The sequence below is a fragment of the Equus caballus genome, chromosome 1 (assembly GCF_041296265.1).
Source record: "Equus caballus isolate H_3958 breed thoroughbred chromosome 1, TB-T2T, whole genome shotgun sequence".
In the NCBI taxonomy this organism is placed as follows: domain Eukaryota; kingdom Metazoa; phylum Chordata; class Mammalia; order Perissodactyla; family Equidae; genus Equus; species Equus caballus.
The window spans coordinates 58,495,553-58,515,554 of NC_091684.1; the positions used below are offsets into that span (position 1 = coordinate 58,495,553).

At 49.3% G+C, this 20,002-nt stretch overlaps 1 protein-coding gene across 12 annotated transcripts in view; it reads left to right on the forward strand.

Annotated features, from left to right (window-relative positions):
• HK1 (hexokinase 1) overlaps nt 1-20,002 on the forward strand; it is a 105,925-nt gene that overhangs the window by 83,006 nt on the left and 2,917 nt on the right. For all 12 annotated transcript variants that reach the window (XM_070226394.1, XM_023644177.2, XM_070226408.1 and 9 more), the window contains 9 exons: nt 1,793-1,948; nt 4,319-4,552; nt 6,727-7,031; nt 8,447-8,595; nt 8,903-9,022; nt 10,333-10,428; nt 12,465-12,564; nt 15,154-15,337; nt 17,246-17,401. In XM_070226394.1, the coding sequence (XP_070082495.1) occupies nt 1,793-1,948; nt 4,319-4,552; nt 6,727-7,031; nt 8,447-8,595; nt 8,903-9,022; nt 10,333-10,428; nt 12,465-12,564; nt 15,154-15,337; nt 17,246-17,401 (1,500 nt within the window). The remainder of the gene's footprint in view (nt 1-1,792; nt 1,949-4,318; nt 4,553-6,726; nt 7,032-8,446; nt 8,596-8,902; nt 9,023-10,332; nt 10,429-12,464; nt 12,565-15,153; nt 15,338-17,245; nt 17,402-20,002) is intronic.

Here is a 20,002-nt window from a genome sequence, read left to right on the forward strand (position 1 = left end):
AGAGAAACAGAAGAACACAGAGGGAAGCCCAAGAAACAGGCTTTTCTAGGTTCCTCCCTGTCTACCCCCTAGTTCACACTATGCTAAGGTGATAGCTCGCTTCCTGAGACAGGTTTTTTAATCTGAATTCTTTTAGGCAGTTAAGGGGGAGGTAACAAGAAAAACGTTGAGTCTTTTCTTTCTTAAAAATAATCAGCCTAAGATAATCCTCATGTTAAAGAGACACATTTTGGGGTGGCACAATTTGTTCCCCTTCAGTACACTCTGTGATACATGTATGACGGCGAAATCACGTAATGACGTATTTCTCAGAATGTAGCCCTGTCATTAGGTGATGCCTGACTGTCCATGTGAAGTGCTTTATTAAAGTGTGAGATGCGTAGGAAGGGCTGTAGCGCTCATTGTTAGCCAGGCACTGTGCACTTTGCCTATATTAACCCGTATCCTCTGTACAGCCACCTTACACGTAGGTTCTGCCATTACCCCCATTATACAAGTGAGGAAACTGAGGCTCAGAGAGGTGAGTAGCACAGTAAGCGGCAGAGCCAGGGCAGTTTGGCACCACTGCAGCTCCTGCCTGCTCTGAGATTCCGGCTCGGGGCTGCCCAGAGGCTGTTCGCACAGGTGCTTGGGGCAGCGACTGGGCAGCCAGCACGCAGAAGGGTGCTTTCCTGCCACAGATCCTTGACACGGCCATGGCTGGGGCAGTCCTGTCTGGTCTTGTCAGGAGCAGGAACAATGGGACTGTGTTTCTTTGCGTCCTGTGTTGATGGGTGAGGGAGGGCCGGGTGCTCAGGTCCCAGCAGCATCCCTGGCTCCCAGGCCTGGCTCTGAATGGAACAGATTGTTTTGCTGTGTCACAGCCAGCTCTGGGTGTGCCAGCTGGGCTCCTGCAAGAGGAGAGGCTGGCCGCTGGGATGTGGAGCTGCCTCTGATCTGTCCTGCTCAGGGCTTCCTCCGGTCCCTGGTCAGCCAGGACTCAGGGGCTCCATCTGGCTCAGATGTGGCATCAAGCCCTGGTTTGTGGCAGCCTCTTCCCTGCCCTGTTGGGCTCAAAATGGCTGCTGCAATTACAGAGTCCACACCTCACACCGCGCCTCCCAGGGGAGGCAAGAGAGCAGATTCCCTCTGTGCTTGGCTCGTGGCTGACCATGGCCAGAGCAGTGGGATGAGCTGATTGGCTTTAAGCTCCTCAGAGCCCTGCCCTGGAGGGTGAGGTCAGAGGGGGAGGAATGAGTTTCCCAAGGCAAATTCTTAATCCTTTTGGCTGGAGGAGGAAAAGATGGATGCCAGGGAGGAGACCAGCAGCCGTGCGTTTCAGCACTGTCATCTACTCAGCCCCGCCTCAGAGAAGACGTTTACCCTGTCTGAGCTGGGAAATGGAGAGGATGCTTCCTGGCCGCCTTCCCACAGGGCTTGGCCACCTCCCTTTAAAAAGCACAGCTTATGTTTTGAAAGAGATGTTCGTATTCTGCTCATTTCTGTCTGGGGGCCATCTCGTCATCCCCAATCTAAAGCCGAACGTTTTCCTGCTTTCCCTGCCTGCCCCTCCCTGGGTGCTCCTCCTCTTGCCCACCCTGGGGCTAGGCATGGGGTCCGATCGCCCCCACCTCCCCGGGCTCCCTGTCTCCTCGTCATTTACTCACCCAGGTGTGTGGTTCTGCTGCCTGTGAGCCTGTGAGGGGAGAGGCGATGTCTTCTCCTTTTGTGTCTGTCCCACTCCTCACGAGTTGCCCCAGTGGTGGGTGCAGACAGAGGAACTGACAAGTGCCTGGGTGCCTTTCTCCTGCAGGTTTGAGAAGATGGTCAGTGGCATGTACATGGGGGAGCTGGTTCGACTGATCCTGGTCAAGATGGCCAAGGAAGGCCTCTTATTTGAAGGGCGGATCACTCCAGAGCTGCTCACCAGAGGGAAGTTTAACACCAGTGATGTGACAGCCATTGAAAAGTAAGTGCCGCCCCTCGAGGCTTTCTGGGGGGCATGGGGCAGAGAAGAGCCACAGGTCTCTCCTTACCACCGAGTCCTGGTTTGGTGGGCTTCTCTCTCAAGAATTGCAGGGCTTTCTGGCTCAATCTCCCCTCTCTTAGCTGACCCATCCTGGGCTGGTCTCCTGTAGGCACCTAGCGGCAGCTCATTAAAGAACGTTCTAGTTAACTAGCAGCAAATGCTTCGTGGATGATTTAGCGACAAAAGCTGCCTCTTCTTCACTGCTCCCCCTCACCTCCACCCCCTCCCCAAGTGAGATTAGAGTCCAGGGAGCAGGTGACTGCAGTGGTGGAGAAGGCGCTGACCGAGCCTGGGGCCTGGGCTCGGAATGCCCTCCTGTTCTATCAGGACCTTCTCCAGACTGTTCCAGGGAACCCTAGTGACCTCAAGCTAATTGGGTGTTCCCTGAAGAAGGGGTGCTGTGGCCAATAGGGTGGGGACATACTCATATTTATCCTCCCTTTACGCTAATTATTAGCATATTAAAGAAAACTTAGTTCACTGTGGTTAACTCGGTCATTCCCCAAACTTCTTTTGTGCCTGAAACACCTCTCCCCTGTGCCTCCCCACACACATTCTCTCCCCTGTTAACAGCCAGAAGAAGTGTCCCCTGGCACAAGTTTGAGAAACATTGGTTAACGGATGAGACAGGACTGATAGACATAGGACAGCATCCAACCAGCAACCTGACTGCTACCATTTGGCCTCAGCATAAGAAACCCAGACTTCTCTGCCTCGATGGTTATTCGCGGGCCTTCACCCAAGAGGGAAGAAGGAAAACTTGATTCTGTGGCAAATTGACGTAGTCGGGTCCCTCTGAGTCTAAAGGACTCCTGTCTTGTGGCTGGCTTCCAGGTGCCACCAGGTTCTGTTCCTGGTTTGGGAGACTCTGTGTAGCTGTGTCAGGCTACCTGCTTAAATATAGGGCTAGTGCTAGAAATGCCCTTTCATCTCTGCACGAAGCCGTCATTCCCACTGTCCCTGCTGTGTCCTGGAAATTCAGATCGAGCCAGTGGCTTTACAGCTCTGGCTCCTGGGAGAAGATGCCCGTCAGCTGGCTTGGTGGTTAGAGAAGGAGGCTGGTGGAAATGGAAGGGAGTTGATCTGGACTTACTCTTCTGTCACGTCGGTGTGACATTTGTCCCAGTATCACTCTCCTTCAGGAGCGATTGGTACAGTGCCACAGTAAGCAGGCAGCCGTGCCCCTGCCTGGACTGGGGAGTCCAGCCATGTCTCTTCTTAAGGTTCCTGGTCAGCTGCTGGGAGGGGAGGGGAGCAGGAGGCTCATGGCTTGTCTTCCAAGTCATCAACAGAGTCAGGAAATACCTGCCTTCCTCTTGGCCTGCTTCTGGTGTTGGCTCTTTGGTTACCAAGAAACAAAAACCCGTTTGAACTAGCTCAAGAGAGCATGTATATTGTAATAAAGGCTATCTCAGAAAACATCCCACCAGGGCAGGTGTTAGAAGCATTCTCTTTAAAATCGGGAGCAAGACTATCCGGCATTGTCCTGGAGTCTTAGCCAGTGTTTAAAAAAAAAAAAGAAAAAGAAATTAAAAGCATAAGAATCGAAACAAAGAGGAAGTAAAAGTGTCACTCTTTGCAGACGGTAATTGTATGGAACACTGAAAGATACCTAGAAAGTGAATAGAATAGCAGGAGAGGTTAGGAAGCCGTCTGGAGATAAGATAGAAAATTATTGCCTATACACTGGCAGTAATTAAAATATGTATATATTAAGCCTTTTATTTTAGAATATTTTTGGATTTAGAGAAAAATTGCAAAGATAGATAGTACAGGGTGATCTCACATATCCCTCAGCTGCTTTCCCCCATTGTTAGCACTTTACTGTGGTGCATTAAAGGAAAAAAAAAGGTATGTATATATATTTTTAAAAGACACCATCTACAATAGTAACACAACTATAAAGTACCTCAGAATGAATCTAAGAAAAGGCATACAAAGCATGTATGCAGAAAATTAAAATCTGACTGGAAAACATTAAGGAAGAACATGTAAGTGTCCAGGGGCAGCTCACAGACCCAAAGAAGCAGCTACTTCTCCACCTGTTCAGAGACCGTGTGGTCTCACCTCTCCACTCCTCTCCATGGTCCTGGCATGTCAGAAACCAGCCTAGTACAGTTTCCTCCTACCACCGGGTATTTCTTATGGAGGAGAACCCTTCTCACACTCTTCTCAAGCATTCGACTGTCTTAATCCCATCCTATACACACATGGTAAATGGAGTTCACCTTTCCAGAACTTTCGAACCTCACTACTTTGCACTGCCTGACGTGGTCCTTAACTCAAAAGTATTGACCTCTAACCTCACAGGAATAAGGAAGGCCTCCACAATGCCAAAGAAATCCTGACCCGCCTGGGAGTGGAGCCGTCTGATGACGACTGTATTGCAGTCCAGCACGTGTGTACCATTGTCTCATTTCGCTCTGCCAACCTGGTGGCTGCAACGCTGGGCGCCATCTTGACTCGCCTTCGAGATAACAAGGGCTCACCCAGGCTGCGGACCACGGTTGGTGTCGACGGGTCTCTTTACAAGACGCACCCACAGTGAGTCTGCCCTTTGCTATAATTGGCATTCAGTACCCTTTTGGGCTAAAGACTTTCTCCAGAGGTCAGACTTTTGCACCTAGTGAAAGTTTTTTGGCAGATAGGACAATACCTAGTTCTTGGCAGAAAGGTCAGAGTTGCCTTGTGGGGAAGTATCCAAGCCCTCAGCCGATACTCGCTGGTGTTGCTTCTACCCTGCACTGTCGTCTCTCCTCGCTTCCTAAGTCTTGTTAGAGATGATAGCTGCCAGGAGCACTGAGTGGAATGTGTCTGTATTTTAAATTCTCTTGCTTGTCTGCATTTCATCAGGGACCTTCATCATCATCATGGCCTGGGTCGTAGGTGCAGTGCTCATTCTTGTTTTAGAAGCTCCTGTGAAAGTCCCCCAAACCCTCAGACATTACTTTTTAAAATGGGCAACTTGTCAACGCTTTGCATCTGAGAGCCAGAGAGAGAAGTCGTCAGCAGTCCCTGCTGTTGATAAAGGCTCCTCACCATGCTGCCGTCTCATCTCATGGACGCCTTAGCTTCACAAGCCTTCTGTGGCCACTGAGAACACGGCTTGTACCTTTTAAAAGGCTAAAAATTAATTCTAAGTCTTTATATACTAAATTTTAACAGTAACTGCCTGTGGCATGACTTTTTGTACAGGACCTCAGATTTTTTTCCCCACTGTATATGTGATGTGCATGGAAAGTGCCTTGCAGATAATACAGTACCTTCACACCCAGTTCTCATGACAGTTTAAACAAATGTTGGTTTAAATTGAAACGGTTCTGTGTTGCTGAGGGCGTAGGGTTTGAGCTAGTTAGATTTCTTATCTGCCAAGTTCATAATTTTATTTCTTTGTATTCTTAAACTATTTGTAAAATTCTTGATAATAAAACTAACCATCTTTTGGTTGGGGGGGTTCTTGGCAAATTTTTGGACAAGAATGTTTAGGGATTTGCAACATCACATTTAGAAATTTTTTTAATTGTGGTAAAATATACGTAATATAAAGTTTACCGTCTTAACCGTTTTTGAGTGTACAGTTAAGTACACTCACACTGTTGTGCAGCCATCACACGAGCCATCTCCAGAACTCTTCATCTGCAACATCACATTTTTTTTTTTTTAAAGATTTTATTTTTCATTTTCTTCCCCAAACCCCCCCGGTACATAGTTGTGTATTTTTAGCCGCGGGTCCCTCCAGTCCTGGCACGTGGGACGCCGCCTCAGCATGGCTTGATGAGCGATGCCATGTCTGCTCCCAGGATCCGAACCAGCGAAACCCTGGGCTGCCGAAGCAGAGCGGGCGAACTTAATCACGTGGCCACGGGGCCAGCCCCCCAACATCACATTTTTAAAAATGACTTTGATTAAATGTTTTTTGTTTCAGAAGTAACGTATATTTGGTATAGAAACCTTAGCTAGTTCAAAAAATTACCAACAGAATAGTAGTCATTTTTAATCCCACCCCCTGGAGTTGACCACTGTTAATATTTTGGGGTTCTGGTTTCCCTGGTTCCTTTTGCAGGCAGCCTTCCATATTTACAACAGACCACACCCTTTGAGAAAGTTCCATGTCTCACTGAGAAAAAGTCCTCTTCTAGCCACTAAAACATGTCTAGACTCTTGGGGGCAGCGAGGGGAAGGGCCAAGTGATAATAAAAAACAAGAGCGATTATTTATTGAGACCTTCCTCAGCGCTGGTTACTAATCTTAGCATTTAATGAACTCATTTGGTTCTTACCACATCACTGTCAGCCGGATTCTGTCATCCTCCTTGACTCTGAGGTTAAGTGACGGGCCCAAGGTCACCGATGTGGACGTGGTGGAGCTCACCCTGGTCTCCTGATCTGACTTCAAGCACTGGGCTCTTGACTGCTGTGCTGCATTATCTCCTTGTCATGGTGGAGGACAGAATTGGACCCTGAATTTTCTGTAGTCAGTACTTGTATAATAATGAGAATCCTCTCCTTTTCTGTATGACTGGGCCATTTCATTTTTCCTTTTTACCTGTCTGCATTTGCTGGCTTTTCTATAGTGGATGTGTATGACTTGTGTCATGAGAAAAGAAAGTGTAGAAAATGGAATGAAAGCGTGGGAAAAGAAAGAAAGGGGTACTGGGAGTCCCTGAAAGATGGCTCAGTCCAGCTGTTGTGGCGCGTCCACCCTCCTCCCACCCCCAGGTATTCCCGGCGTTTCCACAAGACTCTGAGGCGCTTGGTGCCCGACTCCGATGTACGTTTCCTCCTCTCGGAGAGTGGCAGCGGCAAGGGGGCCGCCATGGTGACCGCAGTGGCCTATCGCCTGGCTGAGCAGCACCGCCAGATAAAGGAGACCCTGGCCCACTTCAGCCTCACCAAGGATATGCTGCTGGAGGTGAAGCGGAGGATGCGGGCTGAGATGGAGATGGGGCTGAGGAAGCAAACGAACGACCGGGCTGTGGTCAAGATGCTGCCCTCCTTCGTCCGCAGCACTCCAGATGGGACCGGTGAGGGCATCTTTTGGGGGCTCGGGCCCCTCCTGCTTCTCACACTGATGGCCACATCACAGTGGGGCTGCAGGGAGGTTGGCTCCTCCGACGGATGCGTGATTTTGGCAAGAGCTAGAAACTCACTCAAACCTCTCTTTTTCTGTTTTTACCACTGACTTGCCACATGTTGACAGTTGACTTCCCCGGTCAGGCTTCCAGGGCAAGTGCCATCTTAAAACCACAGCCTACTTGGAATTAGGAAGTGTTCTTAAAAGAACGAGGCTGGGCAAATCCCACAGCACTGAGATTGCTCTGGGTTCTCTGACAAATACAGTAAACCAGCAGGAGGATAAACACCCAGTGGACCCTTCCTGAGCCCTGACAGGGTGTGTGTGAGGCAGACAGGGGCCTGGGGATTTTACACCAGGCAGGTTCGAGAACAGAATCCAGCCCTTCTTGCTGACCTTGCTGGTCCTCGTTGGAGCTGAGCGCTCTGGGGACTCTGAAGGGCTCTTTGGGTGGGTCCTCACAGTAATGAATGTTGGTGGTATGAATGTCCTACCTGTAAGTTACTTACTATTGCATTATAGTTTTGCATTATAAACCACCCTCAAATATACTGCCTTAAAACAGCAACCATTTATTATTGCTCATGCGTCTGTGGGTCAGCAATTTAATATTGCTCGTCTGGGCCAGGCTCAGCTCATCTCCGCTGGACTCATTCATGTGTCTGTACTTGCTGGTGGGTCAGCTGGGAGGCCTCCCTCCCAGGCCCAGCAGTTGGCTGTCTGTCAGCGGGGGTGCAGGAGCGCCTGGCCATGTGCCTCATCCTCCTGCAGACCACTGGGCTTGTTCACATGGTAGCAGCAGCATCCGCGAGGGAGAGGGAAGACTTCAGAGCCTCTTGGAGGCCTAGGCTGGGTCTGGCTCAGCTTTGCTTTTGCCACACTCCATTAGCCAAAGCAAATCATAAGGCCAGGCCAGATCCAAGGGGAGAAGAAATAGACTCCATCTTTTGATAAGAAGAACTGCAAAGTCACTTTGCAAAGAAGCATGCGTACAGGGAGGGGAGTGATGGGGATCACTTTTGCAAACAACGACATAAATTATTAATTTTTATATGAGGTTCCCTAAAGTCAGGTCATTGTTGCCAAGCTTTTTAGTAACCCTGGTGAAGTTTGTTTATTGTGACAGCTGATTCATCCGTGGGACCTTTTGTCCTTCCAGTGTGGCTCAGAGGTTGCGGTGGTCAGTGAGTTAGTGCCCACCCTTCTCTGAGCCTGACCTGTGTGCTGGAGGGAGGACTTAAGAGCGTCTCCCTTGTGGTTGACATGAGGGTTCCCGCCTTGAAAGTCTGGAGTCTTCTGGTTGCTGGCTGCCAAGAGGTAAAACTAAGCTATTTTTCATCTTTTTTGTGCTCTTGACCACAACAGAGCATGGTGACTTCTTGGCCCTGGATCTTGGAGGAACGAATTTCCGTGTCCTACTGGTGAAAATCCGTAGTGGGAAAAAGAGAACGGTGGAAATGCACAACAAGATCTATGCCATTCCTGTTGAAATCATGCAGGGCACTGGGGAAGAGGTGAGATGGTTTTGCTTTTACACCACCGTGGTGTGTGTATTTCACACACATGACCAGAGGCACTGGTGGTCCCCAAAACCTGCCATGGGGGGATGCCCGCAGCTGTGCACTTGTGTCCCTGTGGCCTGAAAGCTCAGGTACTTCGAGCCATGCTGTGCTTAGGGTGCTCGGGGGGCTGTGAAGATCCTGGGGAGGGGGGACTTGCTCTGCACGTCTCAGGGTGTATGTTGTGTGCTGTGTGTGTGTGTGTGTGTGCACTGAAAGTGTGACTCCGGAGGGCACGAGTAATCCCTTTTTTTCCCTAAAGCTGTTTGACCACATAGTCTCCTGCATCTCTGACTTCCTGGACTACATGGGGATCAAAGGTCCCAGAATGCCCCTGGGCTTCACGTTCTCATTCCCCTGCAAGCAGACGAGCTTGGACGCGGTGAGTGCCTCTCCTCCAGGGGTCAGAGGGCAGCCAGCACTGACTGCCCTGTGGCCAGCGTGAGCTGGCTCTTGAGGCCTCCTCCAGCCTTGGTGTCATCCCCCTATGTCTGGGATGGCTCAGGTGTCTTAACGGGTTGACCCAGGCTTTATGCCACACCCTCCGGTGCATTCTAAGACTCTACTCTTACCATTTAAAGCACTCACCTCTTCTGGGGAAGCCTCCGGTCCTTCAGGCAAAAAGAATCTTGCCCTCCTCAGTGTTCCCTGTTCCTTCGAATGTTGCCTCATTATAGCGCTTTTTACATAGTTATTAGTGATTACGCCTTTCTTTTGTGCCACAGCTGTGCTCCTTGAGCGAGGATCTGTGTTCCTCGCATGCCCTTGGCGCAGCGTCCCATCAGGAGATACGTAATAAATGTTTGTTCAGTAAATGGGACGAAGCAGGGTCCGCTCAGGGCTGGAGCACCTGCTGAGTACTAAGTGCTGGGTACCCAGCTGAAGGTTACAGTTCCTGTCCCCAGGAGGCCCCAGTGCAGTGGAGGGTCGCAGCCTTCCACCGGCACCTCCAGCGCCGCGCTAAGGGCCGTCGTGGGGGTGGGGCATGTTCTGTGCACAGGGAGGAGGTTGTGCAGAGTCACAGGCAAGACTGAGCCTGCTGTGCCAGAACAGCCGTGGGTGCCCCTGTGCATCGCAGGTGGAGCAGGCCCTGGTGGCATCATGTCACACAGGGCCTTAGGGCAGGGTTTAAGGCTTGTGATTGGCAGCACTAGGGAAGCTAGGTAGGGGCCCCTGCCACTGGAAGCCGGTTAATCCAGTCACTCTGCTGACTTGGGGCTTTTTTCTTCTTAAGCCCTTCAATATCTCAGCAGTTAGATCCATATAAACTCATTTTTTTGCAGTTTCTAAAGTTCTGGTGAATTTTAAAGCGGTTCACTTATCCGTCACCGTGATGAGCACCCACCCAGCACGGGTGCACTGCAGTCCGCTCAGACCTAGAGTTTACTTTAGGTAGTAACAGCGTTCCTAAAAATTCGCATTTCTCCACTTATGTTGTTGGCAAATTATTCTTCAGGGGTGCTGGTTGGTTATACCAGGGCAGTACCATGAACCTTCTATGCCTCAGTTTCTCTGTCTGTGGAGTGGGGATGAAGAGGACTATTGGCATTTTGTTGGTTTGTGCCTCAGATGTCCCAGCCGTCTTCCTGCAAACTCTCAGCACATGTTTGCTCAGGAGGGAGGGAGCGAAACTGTGAATTCTGCCCAGAGGGGTGATTGCCCAGGACTCTCTTGGTGCCTTTCCTGTTTCAGGGAATTTTGGTCACCTGGACGAAGGGTTTTAAGGCAACCGACTGCGTGGGGCATGATGTAGCGACCTTACTAAGGGATGCGGTCAAAAGGAGAGAGGTATGTTTTTTAAGATCTTGAATGTTTTTTCAGGTGATAAAAAATTGTACTTGATTGTCATAAAGAATTCAAACAATACAGAAGTGTGTGACCTGGATAATAAAAGTTCCCCCAGCGGTCAGCAGTATAACAGGTGAATAGTTTTGTGTTGTTAAAGGATAGTTTGTTTAAGAAAGGTAAAATCCTAGTGGGGGCCGGCCCAGTGGTGCAGCGGTTAAGTCGCACGTTCTGCTTCGGTGGCCCGGGGTTCACTGGTTCGAATCCCGGGTGTGGACATGGCACCACTTGGCAAGCCATGCTGTGGTAGGCATCCCACATATAAAGTAGAGGAATATGGGCACAGATGTTAGCTCAGGGCCAGTCTTCCTCAGCAAGAAAGAGGAGGATTGGCAGCAGATGTTAGCTCAGGGCTAATCTTCCTCAAAAAAGAAAAAGAAAAAGAAAGGTAAAATCGTGAGTCTTCTGCAGATGGAGAAAGAGAAAAGCAGGCCCTGGCAGCTGGGCCCAGCCTGGCCCTTCCCGGCAGGGCTTGGTGTCGTCCTGTGGAACAAACAGTTCAGCAGAGCACAGATTCTCATGGCCGCTCGGTGACTGTGATGGAACTGACAGGAGGAGAGCACTCCATAATCCCGTCAGAACTCAGCACACACTAGAGAATCCCCTCCTTCCTGACAGCGTCCAGTCCTGAGCAAATGCCCATTCTCTGAACCCTCCCTAAAACCACCAGCGCACCTCAAGTCCTATAATGAGTGCTTTCTGACATCTGAGAACAGCCCACGGGATGTGTTCTCCCGTGTTGTAACCAGTCTCTACGCCCTGGTTTGTTCGACTACAGGTATGTTTCTCATGGACTTTGGCTGGAGGACATTGACAAGGTCTAAAATGATAAATTCTAAAGATTTTATTTAAGTCATTAATTAATGAGGGAACCAATAAGAAGTAAAAAAAAAAACCAGTTCAAACATCTCCAGTTCAGAAGAGCAGACACATACATAGTTAATCAGGAAGGCTGAAATGAATGGGTTTGAAAGAGGGATCGGTTGCACCTGGAAGAGTATGTTAGACAACAGCTGATGTTTCATTGAAAAGAAACCTGATGATTTATTTTTGCTCATTGTACAACTCTTAGTGTTAGTGTTCTTCCAACTTACTTTCCATGCATCACCAACACACATAGCCACCTTTTTTCCCTTCTTTTTTTGTTTTGTTTCTCCCCAAACCTTCAGGACATAGTTGTATATTCAAGTTGCACGTCCTTCTAGTTCTGTGTGAGCTGCTGCCACCGCACAGCTAGGGACAGACAGGTGGTATGGTTCCGTGCCTGGGAACCAAACCTGGACTGGCAAAGCGGAGTGTGCCGAATTTTAACCACTAGGCCATCAGGGCTGGCCCCCCACATTTTTTTTTTTTGGTGATGGAAATCATATCATATATACTATATTACAACTTGCTTTTTCCATTTAATGTGAAACAGGCATCTTTTCACGTCACTCCATATAGACCAACCTCATCCTTTTTCTTGGCTCCACAGGATTCCAGTGTTTGCCTAAACCGTGATTTCCATAGCCCCCTTTGATCTATATTTGGGTTTTTTCTCTTTCTGGCTCATGCAAGTCATGCAGTAAATATCCTTGTGTATACGTTTGCGTACTTGCAGGACAGATTCTGAGAAATTTCCATTTTGCCCTCTGAAAGGCTATAACACTTTAAACTCCCAAGAGAAGAAGTTATTCGGCCATTGTCTCTTTGCTCCATTCAACAGTTCCCTCTGGGCTGCCTCTCCAGTACTCAGTACTGTCTGTGAAATGGGTAGAATACCTCCTTTCTTTAGATCTCAGACTTCAGATATGTCATTGATGGTAGGTGTTTAGTCAGTGGAGGAGCATTTACTTGCCTTTTAAAGGCTGAGAAGAAAACTACTTCAGATCACGCACTGTGGGCTTTCTGACTGCCGTGCAGCGGAGCGAGCCTGCAGAATTCAAGCCTGCCCCGCTGTCCCTCCCCTAACGCTAAAGCCGTGTCCTTTCTTTCCAAAGGAATTTGACCTGGACGTGGTGGCTGTGGTCAACGACACGGTGGGCACCATGATGACCTGTGCTTATGAAGAGCCCACCTGTGAGGTTGGACTCATCGTAGGTGCGTGTCCTGGAAGGTCATGCTCTTCGGGGCAGCAAAGGCTGCATTTTCCTGTTTTGTGGGGCCTCGAGCCAGCAGCTCAGCCCTCTTTGTGAGACAGTCTATCTGACAGTACTGGCCCCTTACCACCACCACTGTTCCCTCCTGGACCCAGGCTCTCCAGGGCTCTCCCCTCTCCAACACCTACGCCCACAAGGCTTCGTGCTAATTGTGACTAGACTGTGTAGAACAGAGCTCTCCGGGGAGAAGGCCCCAGATGGCTGACACGGCTTGGCTGGATGGGGTGGGAGTGCCTTTAGCCAGCAGAGCTGCTCTACTGGGCTTGTGTGGAGGCGCTCTGGGCAGTTGTTGAGGCGGGGAGCCTGCAGCTGGGAAGAAAGCCGAGCCCACTTCCTCTCCTGCCTGTGGGAAAGAGCCAGAGAGTAGTCTTGGGTACCATTTTGCCTTCAGCAGCCACTGTCAGTGAGCGGTCCTGTTGAAGTGGGTTGCAGAGGAGTTACCTGGTGGTTTTGTAGGTTGTTCCTTAGAGTCCAAGCGCGTTAGGGGCCTGGGCCTTGAGAGCACATAATTCCTGAAGTGTGTTAATTTGGGCTGTGAGAAAACCGTTTGTCCACTTGAGCGGCTTCTAGTGTCAGGGGATGCTGGGAAAAGGCTCCTTTCTAGCCAACATCTGGAGACCCTACCTGGACAGGGAGGGGTGGCACCCTGCTGTGTAGACCTTTTGCTGAGTGTCTGGGAGATCAGGATAAGGCCCCAGCAGGCTGCCCTCCTGGTGCCAGGAAGACCTTTTCATTGTTAAACCACTTTTGGCACCTGTGGAAATTCAGAAAACTAGGGAGCAGCGCCGGGTGAAAGACTGTTTGGGCCTGGCTCTTGTTCCTTCCTTTCTTTTGCCAAACTTTCTTCCTCACCCCGCCCCTCCCTCTCTTCTGTTTGTGAATGGGCTTAGGTATGAAATGCACAGCTAGAGTGACACAGCACATTCTCCACTTCCAGGCCAGGCCTAGCCTTCCTGCCAGGAGGGAGGTAGGGCCCGCCCAGTCCGGGGCCAGCCTATTAACTGTTCCTGGCACCGGGCTGGGGCGGGCTTCTCCACAGCGCCAGCTGTATTCAAAGCCACTTTTTCCTTCTCCCATTCTTCACTCAGAACTCCCATGGGCAAGAAGTATAGTTTAAATGTCTTGGCTCTTTTTCTACCTCTCTGCCATTTCTGGGGTTCCTCTTCTCTCAGTTTTATACTTTGGGCAAAAGAGAGCAGAGAAAACAAAAAACAAAAAGCAAAACAAAAGTAGTCCAGTCAGAAATATCAGCAAAATTCTACTTAAGTTTCTTTAAAGGGGATGAAAATGACCAAAGCCCTTTTGATCTAGCCTTTAAGGATGCCCTTGTGTCCCCTAATGATGTTGAAAGCCTATCTACATCCCCATCCCACCTGGGATGGGTTGATGGCACTCTAGGGCCTTGCTACAAAAAGTGTGGTCTGTGGGCCAGCAGCATCAGCATCACCTGCAAGCTTGTTAGAAATGCAGAGTCTCAGGCCCTGCCCCAGGCTTCCTCAATCATAATCTACATCTTAATAGGCTCCCCACGTGGTTCAGGTACATGATAAAATATCTGTGTGAAGGACTCCTTGGTTGGTTGGGTTTTTAAATTTCCAGTCCATTCACTGAGACAAGGCCAATCACCACAAGCTTGGATGTCATGGCAATTAAAACTGCTGTGAAAATTTTAGAATGCGTCTTCTCAGTTTCTGTACTTAACTCCTCATGGATGAGAACAGCAAACAGTCTGTGGTCCCACCCCAGTCCTCGGGGGGCCACAGTCTGGGTAGCCCTGCTCTGGGGAGTTTAAGGGGGAAATCAAAGGCTCCTGAGCCCCTGGAATCCACCTGTCAGTTTGTGTGTGTACAGTGTGTGGGTATGCCCAGGGAAACGTTCCTGTCCTCAGGAGCATCGTCAGATTTCCAAAGAGGTCTGTGATACCAAAATGGTGAGGACCCATCGCTTTAGAAAGGCGCCCTTGAAATGCTGAGGACGCTGTCCTTCCCTGAACTAACTCTGGGCTTCATTCTGGAACACAGAGGCGAGTTTATTGAGCAGGCATAGTCCACGCCCATCCTTGATAAGAAAAGATAGGTGAACATCCATGTATGATAGTAGACAATGCCCCAGTATAGTATACTGTGTGTGAGTATATGTGTGTGTGTGATGAGCGGGGGAGGGGGGAAAGAGAAATATCTTTCCAATCTGAATATTGCCTAAACTTCCACCACTGAAGATACATCCCTTTGTTGTAAGACCATTTTCTATTTAAATAAATATAGCCCTGCCTAGACAGGTAAACACATGGGACTCTTGGTATCAACGTCTTAGGATAAAGTAAGTTAACCATATGTTGTCTGGGTGGTTTCACTCTGACTCTCTTTTTATATTTTGAGGTTTTCCTGGAGAACATTGGGAAAGTGAAGCTATTGCTTTGTTTGTCTCAAAAACATACCCCCGTCCGTGGAATCCCAGGCCCCAGGCCTAGTTGCAAGAACCCCCAGGCGTGGCGGCATGGCCATTCATTGCCCCGGCTCGTGTGTTTCAGGGACTGGCAGCAATGCCTGCTACATGGAAGAAATGAAGAACGTCGAAATGGTGGAAGGAAGTGAGGGGCGGATGTGTATCAACATGGAGTGGGGTGCCTTTGGGGACAACGGCTGTCTGGACGATATCAGAACACACTATGACAGACTGGTGGATGAATATTCTCTAAACCCTGGGAAACAAAGGTAATTCTGCCTGGGAGGGGACACAAAGGGGGTCGGGACGGGGACGGCATGTCGTTGCATTCTGCCGGTTACAATAGAAGTTTCTAGTAGGAGTGTGGGGCCTGGACAGAGGCTTGGAGACTGGTTCCTCGGATTCCCTCCTGACCTTGGCTTTTAGTCCAAGGAGAGCAAAGAACTGGGGGGAAGGGCCCCCGACATGGCACAAGATGGCCCAGGGTGGATGTCCAAGTGCCTTCTCTGGGGACAGGGTGGCAGTGGCCACATCACTTCCCTCAGTGACTGTTTTCATCCTGGAACATTCTGATCTTCTGCTTGCTCTGTTTCTTTCCCCTCAGATTAATAGAAACTTCTTGGTCAGTAGGTTTTTGTCTTGTTTAGTGGAAGCAGAACACATTTGACCTATAGTCATCAAAGGGCAAGGGAAATTAGGATATGGCTGGTGGGGGTGGGGGTGGGGGCCTTCAGGGCAATTCATCCTCCCACAGCGGACTTCCTGCACCACCTAGTGGTTGCTTGGAGCTCTGCAGCCCAGGTCTCAGGGGCCCTCCTGAGATGGCAGTGTCCGTCTACCCTTCCCAGCAAGGAGACAAATGACCCCTGGTCTCAAGCTCCCAGGAATCAGGCTATCCTCTGCAATAGCCAGGATGAGTTGGTCCAAGCCGTGTCCCCAGGAACAGAAAGAAGGACTGGGTGTTACCTCCCAAACATGAGTTATTCTCCAGCCACCCTCAAGATTTTTGCCTTTTCCGAATACCACCTCTGCTGTAATTTACTTAATGTTTTTCGTTAAATCAGCTCATATTCTTTACTTGCACGTAATGATGGAGAAAAAAAGGGAAAACCAATGTTACCATAGATGGTGATCCTAAAATGACTGTGACGAAGAACACCATTATTCAGTTCTAGCTACTGTTCTCTACCAAAGGCTTGAAACCAAGACCCTGTTTGTTAAAAAGGGAGATCGGGAAAGGGTGACAGCCATGTCAGTACTGACCGAGGGCTCTCCTTGACGGAATGAGGACTGGATGGGAATTGATGATAATAGTGCTACGTCACGTTTTTTCTGTGGATCACCTGAAATCTTCTCAAGTAACCAGAGTCCAGACCTTCCCTGCTTGGGGACACTGGGATTGGGCGTGTGCCATGGAAGCACTGAAATCCCTTGTCCTTTCTGGAGGCCCTCGAGCATGGAGAGGGCAGGAACTAAAAGCCCCAAGAGCAGGTTGCCCTCAGGAGTGCAGCCTGCTGGCCGCCTGAATCCTCCAGCCCGCGTGGCTTTATCACTGCTGGGTGCTTGACCAGGACTCTGGACTTTTGCAAAACCTTCCAAAAGTCTGGTAGGAACTTTCCCCTTATGGTCTTCTTGTCTCTTGAAGACTCAGCCCAGTGGTCTGCTTATTCTGCAGTTACTCATTGAGTACTTGGCTGAGGGCCTGGCACTGTGCTGTGCAGGCCCTGGGACTCAAAGCTGGACAAGACACACGTTCTCGCTCCTCTCGAGGCTTTCCTGCAGGGGCAGAGAGAGGCAGCGAGCCTGTGTGCGTTGTGAAGGACAGGAGGGTGCACGGGAGCCTGAAAGAGGCAGACAAAACCTGCTGTCGGGGCGGAGGACAGCCCTTGGAGAAGCAGTGTTTGCGCTGAGAGCCGGAGTGGGATTCCGCAGGCAGGGCAGGCAGTCATGTGAGGAGGGGACAGTCTAGCAGTGGGACCTGAGCACTGGTGGGCTCCTTTCTGATCCCGGGGAGGGCTCAGGACACCTCAGTCCCTCCTGGTCGCACTGTCTGCCTCTGCTGGGAGCACAGGGCTGGCGTGCGGATTGGTGGTGCCCTTGAAGGCCAGGGAGATGCCGGGGTTACTGTGAGCCTGAAGGCCACACACGGACGCCCTTGCCCCCTGCTCCTGTTTCAGGTTTGAGAAGATGATCAGTGGGATGTACCTGGGTGAGATTGTCCGCAACATCCTGATCGACTTCACCAAGAAGGGATTCCTCTTCCGAGGGCAGATCTCTGAGACTCTGAAGACGCGGGGCATCTTTCAGACCAAGTATCTCTCTCAGATTGAGAGGTGAGTGGGGAGGGGCTTCCCTGCAGGGGCCTGTTAGAGGGTTACCTGGCCGCGGGGTTGTCACGGGGATGCTTGGCACCCTGGGGACATTTTGGCCATTTGTGAGGGTTTTTCCCTCCTCTGGAGTTGCATATTGAAATATTGCATATTGAAATCATATAATTTGATTATAAATTACTTCCCTCTCATTCATCTTTTATGTCAGGACAGTATATTGATTTGTTTGAAATTACGTGTGTAAGTAGGTTATGCGGGCTCCATTTCAGGATAGTAAACGTGCATCACAGATGGGGCCGGCCTGGTGGCATAGTGGTTAAGTTCATGCGTTCCACTTTGGCAGCCCACTTGGGTGGCATGCGGTTCGCGGGCCCAGATTCCAGGCACCGGACCCACACACCACTCAGCAGCCATTCTGTGACGGCATCCCACATACGAAATAGAGGAAGATTGGCGAGAGATGTTAGCTCAAGGCCAATCTTCCTCACCAAAAAATAAATAAAAAATAATAAAAAATTTTAAAGAAACGGTGCATCACAGATACTTGTATTGAAGGGGCACTGAGTTAGAGAGAGCCAAGAACCCCTGGTCTAGCCCCAGCCTCCTATCATGTGACAGGCAGCCTGGGATGGCACAGCTTGGCCACCCAATCTGCATGCTCCACAGCAAGTTGCTTCTGTCTTCCTCCTGTCTTTCTCGTGTGGAGTGAGCATTTCATCTCTGCCTTTGCCACCTTCCACGGCGAGCTGTGAGGGAAGGTGGAAGGTGCTCTGCAAAAGCAAAATTGGTCACAGTGTCAACATGAACGTGGGCTCCGCTGGAGCCTGCTCACTGCTTTCCCGCAATGTGCCCGTGTCTGTGACCTGTGTGTAAAGCTCACTGCCCACCAGAACCAAAGCTGTGAGGTGCCAGCAGACAGATTCCCGGACATTGACCCAGCAGACTTGAGCCCGTGGCCTGGCGGCATCTCACAGCAGCGGGAGAGGCGCCGTCAGCGACCGGGAAACAAGTTCTCGCCTTTCCCCTCATCATTCTAAATTCATCCAAGCGCTAAATGTGAACAATAGGAGCCATAAAAGAATGAGAAGAAAATATCGGTCAATATTTTTCTTGGTAACCTTTTTTTATCGTGGCAAAGTGTACATAACATAAAATTTAGCATTGTAACCATTTTGAAGTGCACAGTCCGTTTCGTTAAGTACATACACACTGTTGTGCAGCCATCACCACCAGCCACCTCCAGGACGTTTTCATCCTCCCAATCTGAAACTGTACCTCCCCATTCCTCCCTCCCTGGGCCCTGGCAACCACCGTCCTGCTGTCTGTCTCTGAATTTGACCATTCTAGGCATCTCATTAGTGGAATCATACAGTATTTGTCGTTTTGTGACTGGCTTATTTCACTTAGCACAGTGTCTTCAAAGTTCATTCATGTTGTAGCAGGTGTCAGAATTTCCTTCCTTGTTAAGGCTATTGTTCCAGTGAACATATAGACTACATTTTGTTTGTCCATTCATCTGTCCGTGGACCCTTGCGTTGCTTCTACGTTTTGGCTGTTGTGAGTAATGTTGCTATGAACATCAGTGCACAAATACACGATCAAGTCCCTGCTTTGAATTCTTTTTTGTATATACGCAGAAGGAGAATTGCTGGATCATGGAATAACTTTCTTTTAAATTTTTTGAGGAACTGCCATACTGTTTTCCACAGTGACTGCACCATTTTACATTCCCACTAGCAGTACACAAAAGGGGTCCAGTCCACACCCTTGCCAATACTTGTTATTTTCTGTTTTTTTAATAATAGCCATCCTAATGGGGATGAAGTGGTGGGAGGTCTTTTTAAGCATAAGAGCAAAGACAGAAATCATAAAAAATTGCCAAATTTAGCTACACAGCTTCTGTAAATTTTTTAAAAATCAGTAATCAAACTTAAAAGGCAAACAGCAAACGGGGGGCTGGCCCGGTGGCGCAGTGGTTAAGTTTGTATGTTCCGCTTCAGCGGCCCAGGGTTTGCCAGTTCGGATCCTGGGTGTGGACCTATGCTCCACTTGTCAAGCCGTGCTGTGGCAGGCGTCCCACATATAAAGTAGAGGAAGATGGGCACAGATGTTAGCTCAGGGCTGGTCTTCCTCAGCAAAAAGAGGAAGATTGGCAGCAGATGTTAGCTCAGGGCTAATCTTCCTCAAAAAAAAAAAAGAAAAAAAGCCCTTTGACGCAGAAGTGTATCCTAAGAGAAGAATCAGTTGCACACAAAGATTTATAAACAACTTCATCAGAGTGTTACTTTATAATAGCAGAAAACTGCAAACAACTTAAATTTCTCTAAACTGGCTAAGTAAACTCTTGTGCGCCCCCAGAATGGAATACTTTGGCAGCCATTTCCAATCCTGTTCTTAGGTATGGAGGTGGGAAATTGCTAAGATGTATGAAGTAGGAAGAAAGCCAGAAAGAAAACCACATATAAAGAATAAGACTGTTTTGCGTATCATAAGAACAAAGACATTGTTTAATGATATCCAGGAAAAATAAATTGGAGGGAAATATTTTAAAATGTTCATAGCATTTTCCCCTGGTGTTGGGATTGTGGATAGTTTTAATTTTCC